General features: G+C 50.1%; 1 protein-coding gene across 1 annotated transcript in view; it reads right to left on the reverse strand.

Annotated features, from left to right (window-relative positions):
- The window catches only part of PPP2R2B (protein phosphatase 2 regulatory subunit Bbeta), a 75,684-nt gene extending 69,901 nt beyond the window's left edge, over positions 1-5,783 (reverse strand). Inside the window, exon 1 of the mRNA XM_074156790.1 lies at positions 5,705-5,783. Coding sequence (XP_074012891.1) covers positions 5,705-5,783 — 79 coding nt within the window. The remainder of the gene's footprint in view (positions 1-5,704) is intronic.
- Positions 5,784-15,122: the final 9,339 nt, after the last annotated feature.

Consider the following 15,122-nt stretch of genomic DNA (forward strand, 5'->3'; position numbering starts at 1 on the left):
CCCACTCTCTACCCAATAGCTTTGAGAGAATACAAATGAGGTCATGTTTTAGCCTGGGAAATTAGTGCAAATACATACACTTTTGTAATAACAAAAGCTGATTTCCAGCTCAGGCCGTGTTGAGCCTAGGAGCTGCTAGGCTGCTGCTTTTTTTTTTTTTTTTTTTCTTTAAAAAAAAACCCAAAAAGCTCTCTCAGCATAGTCACGTCATTTATGGCTGTAAACTTACAGCAGTGTAAGATCATATGAAAGCTCATGGCCTCAGTATAGAAATATTTATACTATCAGAGCTTATTTACAGATACAAGGCACTTCTATGTTGCACGAAGAGGTTTAGAAATGCCATTGGCCAGAATTAAGAAATTCCACCCCTAACCGATGAGCACATCGCGTGCAGCTTAGATCTCTCTCCTCGTTTATCCTGGCTCTCCACAGGGCCCGCAGCGAGCTCCCGGCTCGCAGCCCGGCACAGGCAGAGACAGGGAGGGCTCAGCTCCGGCGGCGGAGGCTGGCCCCGCTCCGGTGGGGTCCAGGGGGAGTCTGAGCGTGGGGAGAGGCTGAGGAACCACGGCAGCAGCCAGAGCGTGACCCTCCCGGGGCTGCGAGGTGACACGCTCCTTCTCCTGGCCTCCTGCCACTGCAGCCCCTGGTCGGGCACCTGTCCCCTGCGGCATCCCTCTGCCCACAGCCCGGGCCAAGGTCCCCGCCTGCTCCCCGGAGCCCAGCGCTGGGTCACCCCTCCTGGGGACACCGAGAGCTGGAGCCTGTGATCAAATACCAAAGCACAGAGGAATCATCCAGAGCAAGTTTTCCCTCTCATCTTTGACTCTCTGCCCCTTAAAAGACAAAATTTATCGTATCATTAGAGAAAGAGACTTCAAGCCGAATTCTTAATCAAACAATGACATCTTTCAAAGTGGCTTGTACACTTTTTCCCCACTGAAAGTGCCCCGAGAGCATCACTATCCAGACAAAACCATGGATCTTACCATTACTGTGTTCTGTGGCAAACAGTTCTACTACAGAGCGTAACTGCAAGAAGAAAGCTCTGTATCTGTGAAGCTGAAACAGCCCTCTTTCTCTTTTATAAACTCCTGAAGCTAGCAAAGAGCAAAACAAAACCCCGTAAGTATATATACTAATAATGAAAACGTTACTTTTTTCCTAAAAGGCCTTGAAATGGACAGAGTAAGGAGACACTGCAAAGGAAATGCAATTAGTGCAGCCAAGGAAAGCTACTACCAGCTCCTGAGTTACCACAACAGCAGTGCGGGTGCACCCATCACCCCTCGCGGAGAGAACCCCCCGTCCGCACCAGCAGGACCTCTGAGTACCAGAGCCTGACTCTCATGGCCGTAGAGCTGGGCACCTTCAAGTTCTGATAAACGCAAGAACTGAGGTTAGAGCAAGTCTGATGTTCTTCACTAAAAAGCAAAGGTTGATATGGCATTCAGACAGAAATTAAAGAACAGCTAAATCAGGAAATGCAATTATTGTAGAAAGCTCAATCTTAACTCAGTGTTCTCCTCCATCAGCCTTAAACTAATGGCCCCTCTTCATGTAATTATAGACTATTAGTTACACCAAACCATATTTGCATACTTACACAATGTTACTGTACCTCTAATGCACGTACCATTCTGCAGTATTAATGCTGCTTCAAATTTAATTGATGTGGGTTTTACTCCAGGGTAATTCAGGACTTCAGTGAAGCTCCCAACTGCCGCTGCCTGATTAACTTGGGTCGAAGCCAGAGGAATGACTCACCAGAAAAATAAACCCACTTGTGGCTGACACAGCAGGGACAAAACTGATGGTAAGTCTAAGGGTCATCAGAATAACAAAGTTATTAAGTCTTCAAAAAAGGACAGAAAATTGGCTATTTTAGGTTCACTGCGGACCGAGGACCGTGGCTGGGGCTCCTGATGTCCCAAGAGCTCTCTGGCACCCATCTGGGGCAGGGATTGCCGAGACCGAGACCCTGTGGCCGCTCCATCCCACCCACAGCTCAGCCTCTGCATCGGGAGCTTTAAGAGACATCTTAAACAGCTTCCAAGCAGACTCTCCCTCACTTTGTTAATTGGCCTATTCCACTGATCTAAACATGACAAGAGGTAAAACCTGGCCTTGCTGTCTGTGCTCACCCACAGAGGAATCCGCTGTCTGGAGCATATGAGGAAATAATTATTTTTATTTTTTTACTCGCATCACTCAAAAATATTCCAAAGGCCAAAAGCTTAGCCTAGAGGTGCCCCTCAGGTAAGCTTAGTTTTAAGGTGCCTCTGGCTGAGCTTTCATGTTAAAGAGCCCTAAAAAGCTAACCCTCTAGCTTAAGGGCACCTTTGAGCAAAGCTTTAAAACTGGCTCAAACATAAGTGATGAGAGATCCCAGCCTTTGTGTCACCTCCGCTGAAACCCCCAGAAATGTTACCACAAAGCCTGGGCACAAACTGAGAGATGCGGAAAAACAGGGAACTGTTAAAGTCTTCAGAGAACACAAAATGATCGTTACCTTGGGGATACTTAAACATAGGAATTGCTCCACTCTCTGGTAGCCTTTTGGTAGCCAGGGAACTATTAATACAAGTACTCTGGGAATTATTATACCTTCAAAATCCTTGATTTTAAAACAAAGTCACGTTTGGGTCTTTCAAGGGCTCTGGGTCTTGTATCAAGATGTTCAGGAAATAGCCACTCTACTTAAAGATAGGTTTCATTATTTAGTATATTTTCTCACAAAAACAATATTTAGTTTTGAGCTAAAAACCAGTTTCACTAACAGCCCCGGGTGGTGCTTGTTGCTTGCCTTGCCATTGGGAAACTCACCAGCCAGACACTGGCCAGTCTGAACACCTCGTATTAATAAATTAAAGGTGAAGGTATTCCTAAGGCAGCAGATTGACTTCCTTAAAGTAATCACATTACATGAACCAAGTTAGCGCCAGGCCTCACACACCAAAGCACTTTCTGTCTGAGCTCCCCGCGGGACAGACCTGACCCCGGAGTGCCAGCCCAGCTCCCCGCACACCCACGCTGGGCACAGCAGCACCGCGGGGGACCGGGCTGGTGGCCGTGGGTCGGGATCACTCCGGCAGGCTCTGCCCTCTCTCGGGTGACGGCGGGGACCGGGGACAAGGGCTTTCTGTGCCCGGCGGCAGGGCAGAGCGGGGCTGCAGCGTGGGCTGGTGCCCACCAAGGACAGTTGCTGCCCTGTGCCTCTGCTGCAGCTGCAGCTCGGGCAGAGCCCCCGGGCGCGGGTGCCAGCCATTCTCCACAGCCCTTGAAAGAAACATTCATTTTCAAACGCGTAATATTTACCCCACTGATTTTTTAAAATCTATTTATTAAACTGCCTTTTCATTTCTTTCCCTGTGCTCGTGATACAGCTGCTCTGTGCTCACACCGCTCCCCGGGTGGCTGTTCAGGATGCCCGGCCGTACGCCCCATCCAGCCGCAGGGGGGACGGTGCGGGCAGCGTCACCGGGGCAGTGTCACCAGGGCAGAGCGCACGGAGCGCCCACAGGGCCCTTCGAGGACAGACAGCCTGCTGCTCTGCCGGGCATGCAGGAGGGTCCAGCAAAAGTGAGTGCAGCCACCCCGATAAAGTGACAAAGCCAGTCGAGATGTTAACTAACGAGCCTCAGACCCAGACCACGGCCTGTGGCATCCGTACAGCCAGCCCTTTGTTTCCATTTCTGCAGCTGCGACTCAAGACCTTCCCGTGCCCCCACCACTTGTTGTTCTCCAACATGAGTCACATCTGCATGGTCCCGCTCCTCCGTCCCCTCGAAGCACGGCAGGGCTCCAAAGCCCTTGGTCACCAGCTGCGGCTCCTCCCCATTCTATCGCACACCCAGACCTGCTGCACTGTCCTGCATGGTCTCCCTTTCAGGTACTTTTTCTTTTATTTGTATGTTTCCTATTTCCCAAGCAAGTAGAAATCTATCCGCAGTACAGTGGGAAGCTTTTTCCCCCAGGAGAAAGAACAGCAGCCAGCACCAGAATGCACAGCAACGGTGCAACCCGGGGCTTGGCCTCCGCTCGGACACTTCGATGTCCTTCCTGTAGCGAGGGACCCAGAACTGAACACAGCCCTCGAGGTGAGGCCTCACCAGTGCCCAGTCCAGAGGCACCATCACTGCCCTGCTCCTGCTGGCCACGCTGTTCCTGATCCAGGCCAGGATGCTGTTGGCCTTCTTGGCCACCTGGGCACACTGCTGGCTCATGTTAAGCCGGCTGTCCACCAACACCCCCAGGGCCTTTTCTGCCGGGCAGCTTTCCAGCCACTCTGCCCCAAGCCTGTAGCGTTGCCTGGGGTTGTTGTGACCGAAATGCAGGACCCGGCACTTGGCCTTATTGAACCTCATCCCATTGGCCTTGGCCCAATGATCCAACCTGTAAATAACTATTACGTCTAAATATCAAAGTACCGAAAAGAACTACACTTCTGCAGAACAGGAAATATTTCAAACCCTGCTCAGAAAAGTGCACAAAACCACATTTCTGTTTAAATTCTGGAAGAAAAACATAGGCATGACTCAAAGCGTGGTGACTGTATGAGCTCAGAGCAGTTCCCATCTTTGTGCTTGCTTCCTCGTCTGCAGGAAAGGATACTGCTTTCTCAATTCAAAGGCTTGCTCTCTGAAGGTTACTTAGCTGAGGATTTCAATCATCTTTGATATCCTCCAGCTGAACGTGTTGCAGAAACAACAACAAAAAAGTTTGCATTTAAAACCCCAGGCAGTTATTTTGATGAGTATACAGGTATTCGTTCTGAAGTGGTTAGTTTTGTAAACGTACATCCCAAGTGTGCGGCTGCTGCAGCCTTGCCGCGGCGCTCAGCAAACCCGACACTAACACACGCTTCTCGGGCCCAGGCACACACCCCTGCCCCGTCGGGATCCCCCATCGCCCACGGATCTACACACACAGCCGCGAACCAGGCAACAAGCCTGTGAAAGCGCGTGACTGGAAGGGTGTTCTTCCTCATTAACTAACTGTGGTTAGGGCGCTCGAGGGAAATCGCGGTGGTTCCTTCCCCACAGGGGAGCAGCAGCGGTGGGAAATGTGGATCCAACCGAGCTGCAGATGATTCACCAAACTGACAGTTCACACACAGCCAACGCAGTCGTATCACACGGGGTTACGCAGCGCATGAATGAGCACTCCCTATGGGAGAAGTCCCACCGGAATCTCAGTGAACGCGGACACGATACTTCGCTTTCCTGCCCAGAAAAGAGAAAGTTCAAACACTGCTGAGAACATTTCATTTATCCCAAATAACGTCAGAGCTGTTTTGCTGAGACCTGAAAACAGGCTTTTCTGAATGAAAGGGCACAGATAACCAAACCCAGGCAGTGCTAGATAACAGGTTTCCCATTTCCTTGGGAATATACAGCTGAATTAAAGGCCACATTACAAACTACATAAACCTGAAAATCGTGCAGCACGATAACGAGAAAGTCTTCCCCTGCCGCTTGCTCACTTGCACAATTAGTGCAGTGTTACCGGTAAACGAGAAGCATCGACAGCCATAAACACGGGCATTTTCTGCTGAGCCCCCAGACGCCCCCCGAGCCTTCTTCCCGCCTTCTGAGCCTCCTCCCGGGACGAACATCAGCTCCCCCGCGCCCGCGTACCTTCCGCACGGCAGCTGGAGGAGAACGGCGGGGCCCTGCCCGCCAGCCCCCCCGCGCCCGCGTACCTTCCGCATGGCAGCTGGAGGAGAGGATGGCGCTGGGCGGTCGGAAGATGTACGGCAGATAACGCGAGAAGCATTTCATCTTCCGACACGGTAATTAAAAAAATAAAGGGGGGAAGGTGGGGGAGAGTAAAACCATACAGAGCTTAAAAAAAAACCCAACTAAAAAAAAAACCAAGACAATCCCGCGGCCCCTCCTCAGCCCATGGGGCTCCCGCGGTGCCCAGGCAGCCTAGGCGGGGAGGGCTGGCTGCGGGCCCTGCCCGGCGGGGGGGGCGGCCGGCCCGGACCCCATGCTGCCGGCACCGGCTCCGGAGCGGCGGGCAGCGCCTCGGCCGCGGCTGCTGACTCAGCCCGCCCAGCACCGCGGGGGGGGGGGGGGGGGGGGGCCGGCGGGGCCCCCGCGTCCCGCAGCGCTGACCCCGCCGGGGTCTACCTCGGGAGACCCCGGGCTCTCTCGGCGGGACGCCCCAGCCCCAGGGTCGGGGTCTCCGCACCGGGACCCCGTCCCGCGGAGCCGCTCTGGCCCCGCAGCGCCGGCCCCGCTCCCCGCCCTCGGAGCGCGGGAGCGACCCAAAGGCACCCCCAGCCCCAGCCCGCAAACTAAACCACGGGCTGTTTGGGTAGGGCGCTGTAGGATGGGTTCCTCTGAGGCAGCGCGCTGGATTCAGCCCCCCCAGCACCCCGCTGGACGGCGGCGTTTAGGGGGAACAGATCTGGATCGGTCTCTCTGACGCCTTTCCGCTCGCAGCCCGCTCCTTCGGGCAGAGCTCTGACAGCCCCGGCCCGCTCAGGTGCGCAGGGTGGGAAAGCCCACAGCATCCAGAGGGCAGGTCGGAAGGAAGCAACGTGATGAGCAGCCGATGCTCACACCCCCGGTTTTCCTGCTGATTAATTACTCTGCAGACAAGTTTTTGGTTAACGACAAACCACTCGCCGATCCCGCCTGCTGCTGTCGCCTCGCCGGGAGCGCTGGGTCGTTTTGCTGTTTGGTTCCATCATCTGGCTGCAGTCTCGCTAATTGTGCTGTCACCGGCAGATGACAGCACGGCTGCACTTACACCAGAGAGACGCAAAGCACCTGTGCCAGCCAAGAGAGAAGCTGTTCATTTCACCTTCGTATCTTTCTCTTTATTCAAAATACCCTCTCTGGATGTGGAAAAAAACCCTAAAATCCAAGTCTGGGCTGCAGGCAATGCAAAGCCTCCCTGCCTGGAGATGACAGCTCGCTCCGCTTGCATCAGGCAGAAGAGAAGGCTGAAGATGAAGCGCTATTGTGTATCTCAGGTCCACCCCAGGAAACAAGATAGGAAATAAGGAGACAGTATTTTATAAGCAGTTTCCATGGAAAGTCACTTTTTGTCTTGGTGTGTGACTCGCCCGATGAGACTCTCACGTAGCCTGGAAATGCAGACGACTCCCTGAAGCAAATGCTGCTGTTTTCACTGCACCCAGAAACTACCTGCAGATCTACCTGAGAAAGGGATGGATCTCATCTCCAGTGGAAATTACAGAGGGAAGTTAGGCACGGTATGCATAATTAAATCACATCACAGACGTGAAAACTGCAATTACATCTCTCTAATGATCACGGCAGCCCAGTTACTGCTTTCCTAACAGGCTACAGCACTGGAAGTGGCTGCTGGTCGTGCAGCTCGCTGAGATCTCCTGTGGTTCCAATTGCAAAATATTCCAGGCACCAGGCAGAACATTAGGACCATTTTGATTTAGCCATTAATATTTATGTGATACTCCTCCATTTGATAACTTTATTACATGTATGCTTTACACCTAACTAATTTCATACAACCAAGATTTGAATGCTGAGTGCCTGGAGCCCACAGCCCCACGGCAACCCCAAACCTCATAGGCAAGGCAAGCAACAAGCACCGCCCATGGCTGTTAGTGAAACTGGTTTTTAGCTCAAAACTAAATATTGTTTTAGTGAGAAAATATACTAAATAATGAAACCTATCTTTAATAGAGTGGCTATAACATTGAAATGGGTGTGTGTTTGAGCAGCTGAGAGATGTCCCAGGCCCCCTATCCATGCCTAAGAGAGCTCATTCACTCGGAGCTCTTCTATATTTACAGATGCAGAACATTGTTAACATGATAGTAACACCTCCGTTCAACCGACCATACACAACTGCATGGATTCCAGTAACTGATGAAATTACATTTTGTAAACTCAGGGTGCTCGGATGTTACCAAGAGTTGTCAGAAATGTGCCACAAAGACCAGCGTAAAACTAACGAGTTATGGATAAACTTCTCATGAAGGGGAGGCGTTTGTGATACAGACACATTTATGAGACGTAATTCATTCTCCTGTCTTTTGTGCCCCACAGTAGTCTCAAGAGGTTACAGACTGAATGAAATCCTCTCTGCAAGAGCAGGGTCACAGAGCAGTGCCACTGAGGTGAACCAGGTGACAGTGCTCTATCACCAGGAGAAGGCAGAGCTCTGTGTCAGAGGCCTGGGCTGACCCAGACCTCTCTCTCACCAGACTGTGCTTTTCCAGAAAGCATCACACTTCAGGAAATACAACAAAATAGAAGAAACTTATCTAATAGGCCAACTCAGTTCCTGCATTTATTATCGTAGTATCCACACAAGGAGCTGCGAGGAGCTGCACTTTGAGCAGCCCCTCCCCAGGCACTGCTGCACACATTGGCAAGCCCTTTCCCCAGCCCTGCTCTTGTGTCCAAAACCATTGAGGTGGAGGGATGAAACAGTAAACACTAGTAGTGTCTGCGCTCCGGTTCAGGCAGAAAACATGGGCACAGTCCTGCCAGGGCAAGTAAGTCTCGATGGGCAGCACCCTCAATGCTGTCTCTGTTCCAGATAGTGGAGTATCCATCACGGGGCCAGGCTGCAGGGCGACCCCTGAGAACGTGGCTCCTGTCCTCTGCTGCGCCAAGCAAAACATTAGCAGGCAAACGTAAAGGTCACTGCAGTGACACACACCAACTGCTCTGCACGAGGGAAGACAGGATTTCACCGTTTTTTCCTGCGCCTCCCTACAGCACAACCTGCTGCCTGCACTGGGAGGGTTACGAGAAGAGGGACATGATAAAGGTTTCAGTTATCCTGGAGGGATAAAGAACACATAGGGAATAGACTGTGAAATGGAAAGGAGTTAATGGATTACTGGGCAATGCAATAAGAGAAAGGAAGATGAAGTGTGAAATGAGAATAAGAAAATGTAGTGAAACGCCCAGTAAGAAATTTAAACCACAACAAGCATTGGAGGAACAGAACTGAATGAATAAATTCAACTTTAAAGTCAGGAAAATTAAGTGCAGTTATTTCTTTTCAATTGTCCATGTTTTTGCAGTCCACATATTGGCTAACTGCCAGACAGATGTGCTTGCAGAGAGAGACGTGCCTAAGGACTGAGGAACACAAATCACCCTGAAAGCACCGAGTGTGAAAGGGGATGTTTTGCGCTCCTAAATCCCCCAACTGCCTGCATGAATCCCTCCCCCATAGATACATATCTGTAAGGTGTAGGCACTGCAATTTATTTTAACTCCAGATTCAAGAATGAGCACAAAAGTTATATTACCCAGAAACAAAATCCAACTGGTTCCAGTAAAGGAAGTTTTAGTGGGAGAGGCTGTCTCATAATTCCCTGAAAAATACTGTAAATAACAGCTGAAAAGCAAAAGGAAATCTATTTCAAAGACTATTCATATGATTAAGGCATAACGCCTTCCACTAAATTTTCTGGATCAATAGCTAATTTTAGAGACCCATCTCTTTCAAATGCACAAGTACTTAATGAAGGCAGAAATGAAGAGAGTGAATGAAACTGCTCTTTGCTAGCAGTTTCCAACAACATGAAACAACCCCCTGCTCACCGATACGGCAAGATGTACAGGACAAACAAGTTCTTTTTGATCACAGCAACAAAAGGAAAAATAAACTTACCTTCTGTCACCCCAATATCTATAGTTCCTTTCACTTGACTGAAGCACCACAGCACATCCTGCATGAGGTTCCCGAATCCTGCCAGGAAACAGACGCAGACAGAAGATAAGAAAGGATCACCTTTGTGGAAAGCTTGTCCTTTTGTAAACAAACACACACACGCACATGCAAACTGGCACTCAAGTGTCTGCAATCCCTGCACGAAGATAAGTATTTGCTCACCTGTGATCATTCTCCCTTACAAAGTGCAGAGCTCACACTGCAGAACGGCAGACATTCTGCCCCCCATGAATGGTCCGTCTGTTTGTTTTCCCCGTACCATGGCAGGGCCATTCCGAACACGGTGCAATTGGAGTCAGTCCCCTCTACATCACTGGCAGCATCACAGAGGAGTCAGGAGGCCCCGTAGTCACGGCCTTTGTCACAGCCTCTCTTCCTCAGAATACTAATGTCCCCAGTCATTTCCAGCACTGTTAAAGAGAGCTAAACGCAAAAAGAACTGCTCTTACAACATTTTTTTTTCCCCCCAGTTTGTGGTCGGTGTAGTTGTGGACTGCTTGGCAACGAACCCCAGCAGAATGTAGCCCCTTTACAGCGCATCATAATATTAAAATCAAAATTTGCCTGGAATCAGAAGTGCACTGTAGTTGCTTTAAAAGAATGCTACAGGCATTTCTATTATAAGGCATATTATGGAGCTGTACCTCTCTCAACTGTGCTTGCTGCTGTAGCAATACTCTGTGTTAAGCCACTCTGAGAGAAATTAGGATTTTATCTACTGCTGCTCCTCGTCTTCTTGACAGGTCAGCAGAATTTCCCTTTCTGTAATGCAGTTTTCACTGTAGCACAAAAAATCCACTGCCTCAAAAGACAAACTTGCTTCCTTTTATCCTAACACTCATTTTATGTCAAAGCAATTTCCAGACACGAAGACAGCAGCACAATGGAGCCGTGAGGACAGGAAATACCATCTTACCCGTTTTACACCCAGGTGAAACGTAGCCCAGGAAATATGAGGGTTTCGCAGTCGAGATACCGGACCCAGTCAGGGGACTCAAACGTGTTACTTCCCTGCAAAAGAAAAGGAAAACACGGGGCTGGGGGATAACATAGAGTTGAGATGTGACCGAGTTAACCGCACTGTCTCATGGCCTCCCCAAACGTCTGTGTGAGATTCCTCTCTGCCTTTATTTATATCGTGATAATAATACAGGTCAATATATATCACACATGTTAAAAGTTACATAATCATCTTCAATACATAATAGATGCAAAGTCCAGAATGAGCTTCATTGGATGATTCAAGCCAAACATGGGAAAGTTGGAGTTATAAGAGTATGAAAGGATCTGGAATCTGAGGGTATAAGACAGTTTGACGAGATTATGAAAGCGTATTCAGTTTAGTGAGATTCATAACCCGAAATGTACGAACAATGGGAACAGCCAGAAGATATGACAGGAAGATGTGAAAAAAAATGACACCGATGAAAACAGGTCTTAACATGATTGCAGAAACTTGAGTGTCTCATCAATTCTGCTAGGCTGTTTCAAAAGCAAGCAGACAACATGGTGGCTGAGAGCAGCAATATCACGAAGCCCTTTCTAGAAAGCTCTTCCGTATTATTATCCCCTTCCACTGAGATAAAGTCCTCAAAGGAAAAAGAATTTTAAGCCACAAATCCTTTCTCCTAGTCTGGGAGTCTGGTGACAGCTAACAAGCTTCCGAGAACAGGGATTTTTGCGTTGTCCAGTACCTGGGCTGCTCGGGGGCGCGGACACGGACAGACGGACCCTTGCCGCCCAGCTCCCTCCCGCTGTGTGCCGTGCTCGGTTAGGAAAAGCTTCTCGGTCTCAGAGCAGCGTTGGTTTTGTTTTGGTTTTTTTTTTCACGACAGGCAAAAATGAGGTTTTACACTAATAATTTATAAGTGGACTTTGTCGGGACCCCTGGGACCGGCCCCCGTGGCGCCGCGTTTGCGGGGCCGCTCAGACCGACAGCCCCCCCGGGGGCCGCCGCTTCTGCCGGGCGAGGAGCGAGGGCAGCACCCCGTCCGCTGCTGTTTGGGTTTAGTAAAGCTTTATTTCGGTAAAGTTCTCCTGACAGAAACGCTCCTGCGCCTCCTGCTGCGAGCGGGAGGGTGCGAGGCCTGACAAGGGTCCGAGGCCGCTCCCCGAGCGCGGCCCCGGCCCCGGCCCGCTGCGGGGCAGCCGGCTCTGCGCCCCCCCGGGCCGCCGCGGCCTCTCCCCCCGCGGGCGGGAGCGGGGGTTTATCGTTTGAAGAAAACATCGCCGTTTCCAGGCGGGAGGTTCTCACAAAACCCCCGTATTTCGCCGGGAACGGCTTCCCGCTGGGCCCGGCTGCGGGCGGCCCGGCCCGCCCCTCACGGGACGCTCCCCGCGGGGACGCCCCTGCCCCGCCACGGGCTCTGGCCGCGGAGCCCTGGCCGCGGGCCCGCACGCCGCTACCGACGGGCGGCACCGGCCGACACCGGCCGCCGCCTGCGGGCCGAGCGCCGCCGCGCACGCGTCGGGGCGGGCGGGTACCGGCGGCGGCGGCCCCGGGGAAGGAGGCGGCGCCTGGGCCGGCCCTCGGGCGGCTGCGAGATCGGGGTGTCCCCCACAGCGCTTACCCCCTCTGCGTGCGGATGCTCCGGATGCCAGCCGTTCCCTTTGGGCCCCCCGGTGGCGGCTCTGCCCGCCCGGAGCCCCGAGGGTAACGGCTCGAGCGGGTGCAAATCACGGCAGCCCACTCTTCTTGGAAACCCCGCCGAGCCGGGTGGAGGGTGGGGGCCGCTCGCTGCAGGCTCTGCCCTGGGCTCCTCGGCGCGTAGCTCCGTGAGAGCTACTGTGGAAAATGGTCTGCATCTGCCTGTGAGAGATTAATTATTAATTAATTATTCACTCTCTGTAATTAAGCGTTTCTGTAACTCTCACCTGAGACTCGCTAGCAGGTGCTGAGCACAGGGCTGGCAGAGGTAACTGGGTGCTTTGTGCCTTCCTTTAGGCTTTCTAGGTTCCACCCCAGATCACCAGACTCCTGTTACCAGAAAAATTCCTAAAGTTTAATACGTGGGTATGCGACCCTGAATAATAAGTACTGCAGCACACCGCCATCCTGAGCACAAGGGTCTGCTGGCTCGGCCACTCGGAGCTCTTCAGTATGGAAGAACAGACCGGCAAAAACCTTTGGGTTCCCTTCTGCTTCACTAAGCACCCCTTAAAATTCTGGTCTTTAGTCACTATTTATGTGGTAGGAATTACATTGGGAGAACTTCAGGGTCGATTCCTCCTGCTTTGAGGTGGGCAGGATTCTCACTGTCTAGGTTAGAGCTAGGGAAACACCAATGTGTTGCTAGTAGGAAAAGGAAAAGAAACGAGGGAAAGATTCCAGACTCTTGTGCATTGCTAATGCACTACAGTAACTCTCTTGCTGGGTAATATCCAATGGAAAGTTTGGGAATTTTTAAATTTTAAATGGAATTAATTTTTAAATTCTCAGTGGGGAAATTCTGGAGTCTGAGGGTGGACCCATTTCCCAGGAGAAACACTGCTTTTTAAATCAGAAGATGAAAGGTCTGCCAGATGTTTCCACATTTATTGAAACATGAAAGAAAAATGAGTTTAAGAACTGCAGAGGTTTTCTTGCCAAAAAACAGGTCTTCCAGCTAGCTGTGGTCTCAACTGGGAGGTGCTGTGTGGGGCTGAGCGCTGGAGCGGGCCACGGGAGCTGCTGGTCCTGGCTACACCCATGAGAAAGGGAGGTCAGAGCACCGCGGTGCTCAGCACCAGGTCCGGCAAATGGTGGCCATTCCTTGGCCGTGGTGGTGCTTTGGCAGCCAGATGTTGGATGTGGCCTCGAGGGAGCGTACAGCACCAGAGCCCTTTCCAGTGGTGTGTCTGGTTTCACCATGACTTACATGATTTACCCATCAGGGAAAAATCTGTAACGCTGAAATGACTGACTTTCGCAAAGGACCAAGTTTTTCGGATTGCCAGAAGATGACTTTTTCTAAGGGAATAGATTTCCCTGGCTCGTGTTTACTCAGACTTTTCCCTGAAGGATAGGAGGGAGAACATTTATGCAAGTTAGTTCAACATGTAAATCAACAGCTGTTAGAGCAATTTTTTTCCTCAGAGATTTGAAGTGCGAATTATAAAAACTGGAAAGCAAATATGGCAATCAAGCCCATCTGGGACAAGAATATTTCTATATGTAAGATTTTCTTTGTAGAGTCATGACAATAATAAGATCTCTGATTCTCTGACCTAAGCAAACCAATGAATAAATACCTCTCTTTCTAATTGTTGTGATAAAGTTTATGCTGTTGTTATTTCCTTCTTGTTCATAACATTTTTATTCTTTATTGTTCTGTCATTAAAGGGACAAACTGTAATGGGTACTGTACAGGGTCTAACTGTAACTATCCCTTTACTTCAATAGCTGTTATTTGATAACATTTATCTAAAAGACCGAGTGTTATTTTGTTGACTGAAGACCTGCTGTCTTCCCACTTGCTCCAGGTCCAGGCGTAGGGTTTTGTGTCTGCTTGGGATGAGGATGTTGTGTGTGCTCTCGGTAAAGTCTGCTGCCTCACCTTGACTTCTCCTCCTGAGTAACCACCAGAATTATTTGAGCCTTTGATCCCTATTTTTTACATTTGTTAACCTGTAAGTGCCTTACACTGAAGCTTTATTAGTGTCAGTTTAACGTCTGTGAGCGATAGAATTCTAATGTTTTTAATGATGTTCAGTTACTAGCATTTTGCAAAGATTTCTATGCGTATAAACACATCTGTCTCATTTTTTATGATCATTTTGAAGAAGCCACAAACAACCATGTGTTTGATGACATTTTCTCCATGTTTTCAAAGCATTTCTCAGAAACAGTTGCTGCTGAAGGCGTTCATGAGGAGTTCTTGGCAACAGGAATGTGAAATTGGATATCTGAACTCTTCAAAATACCAAGCACCTACAAAAGAAAAGCCAGTTGTATATAAGGGGTGTGTGTGTGTATATATATATATAAGGTCATGAGCACATGATTACACACGGTGTTTTTACAGCTGAAATGTAACTGTCTCACAGGTGTCCAAGACATTGAGGAAATTCTTACAGAACTCCTGATTTCCATTTTTAATCTCTGACTGCTGTGACATGGCCTCCTGTCTTCTCTACTAGTTGAGTCCAGACAGACACATGAAAAGTGCCCTGAATAACAGAATGAGCATCTTAGTTTGCATTCAAGCAGTGCTTTATGGGTGGGTGTAAGCTTGCTTGGAATTTCGCTCTGGGCCTAGAAATAATACGAGAGCTGGTTAAAGACCAGGACTTGCTCCTGTCCTCACTACTGTAGTTCTCACATTTACACCAGGGACCATTTATTCCCTCTTTGCGCTGGAAATGCCAAGAGCAGCAGACGGGGTTTCTTGGCCCTTGGTACCTCCTGACTTCTGGAGCACGAATCCTGCAATGTTACAGAAACCAGA

Source organism: Numenius arquata, chromosome 11, assembly GCF_964106895.1.
Source record: "Numenius arquata chromosome 11, bNumArq3.hap1.1, whole genome shotgun sequence".
NCBI classification, from domain to species: Eukaryota; Metazoa; Chordata; class Aves; order Charadriiformes; family Scolopacidae; genus Numenius; species Numenius arquata.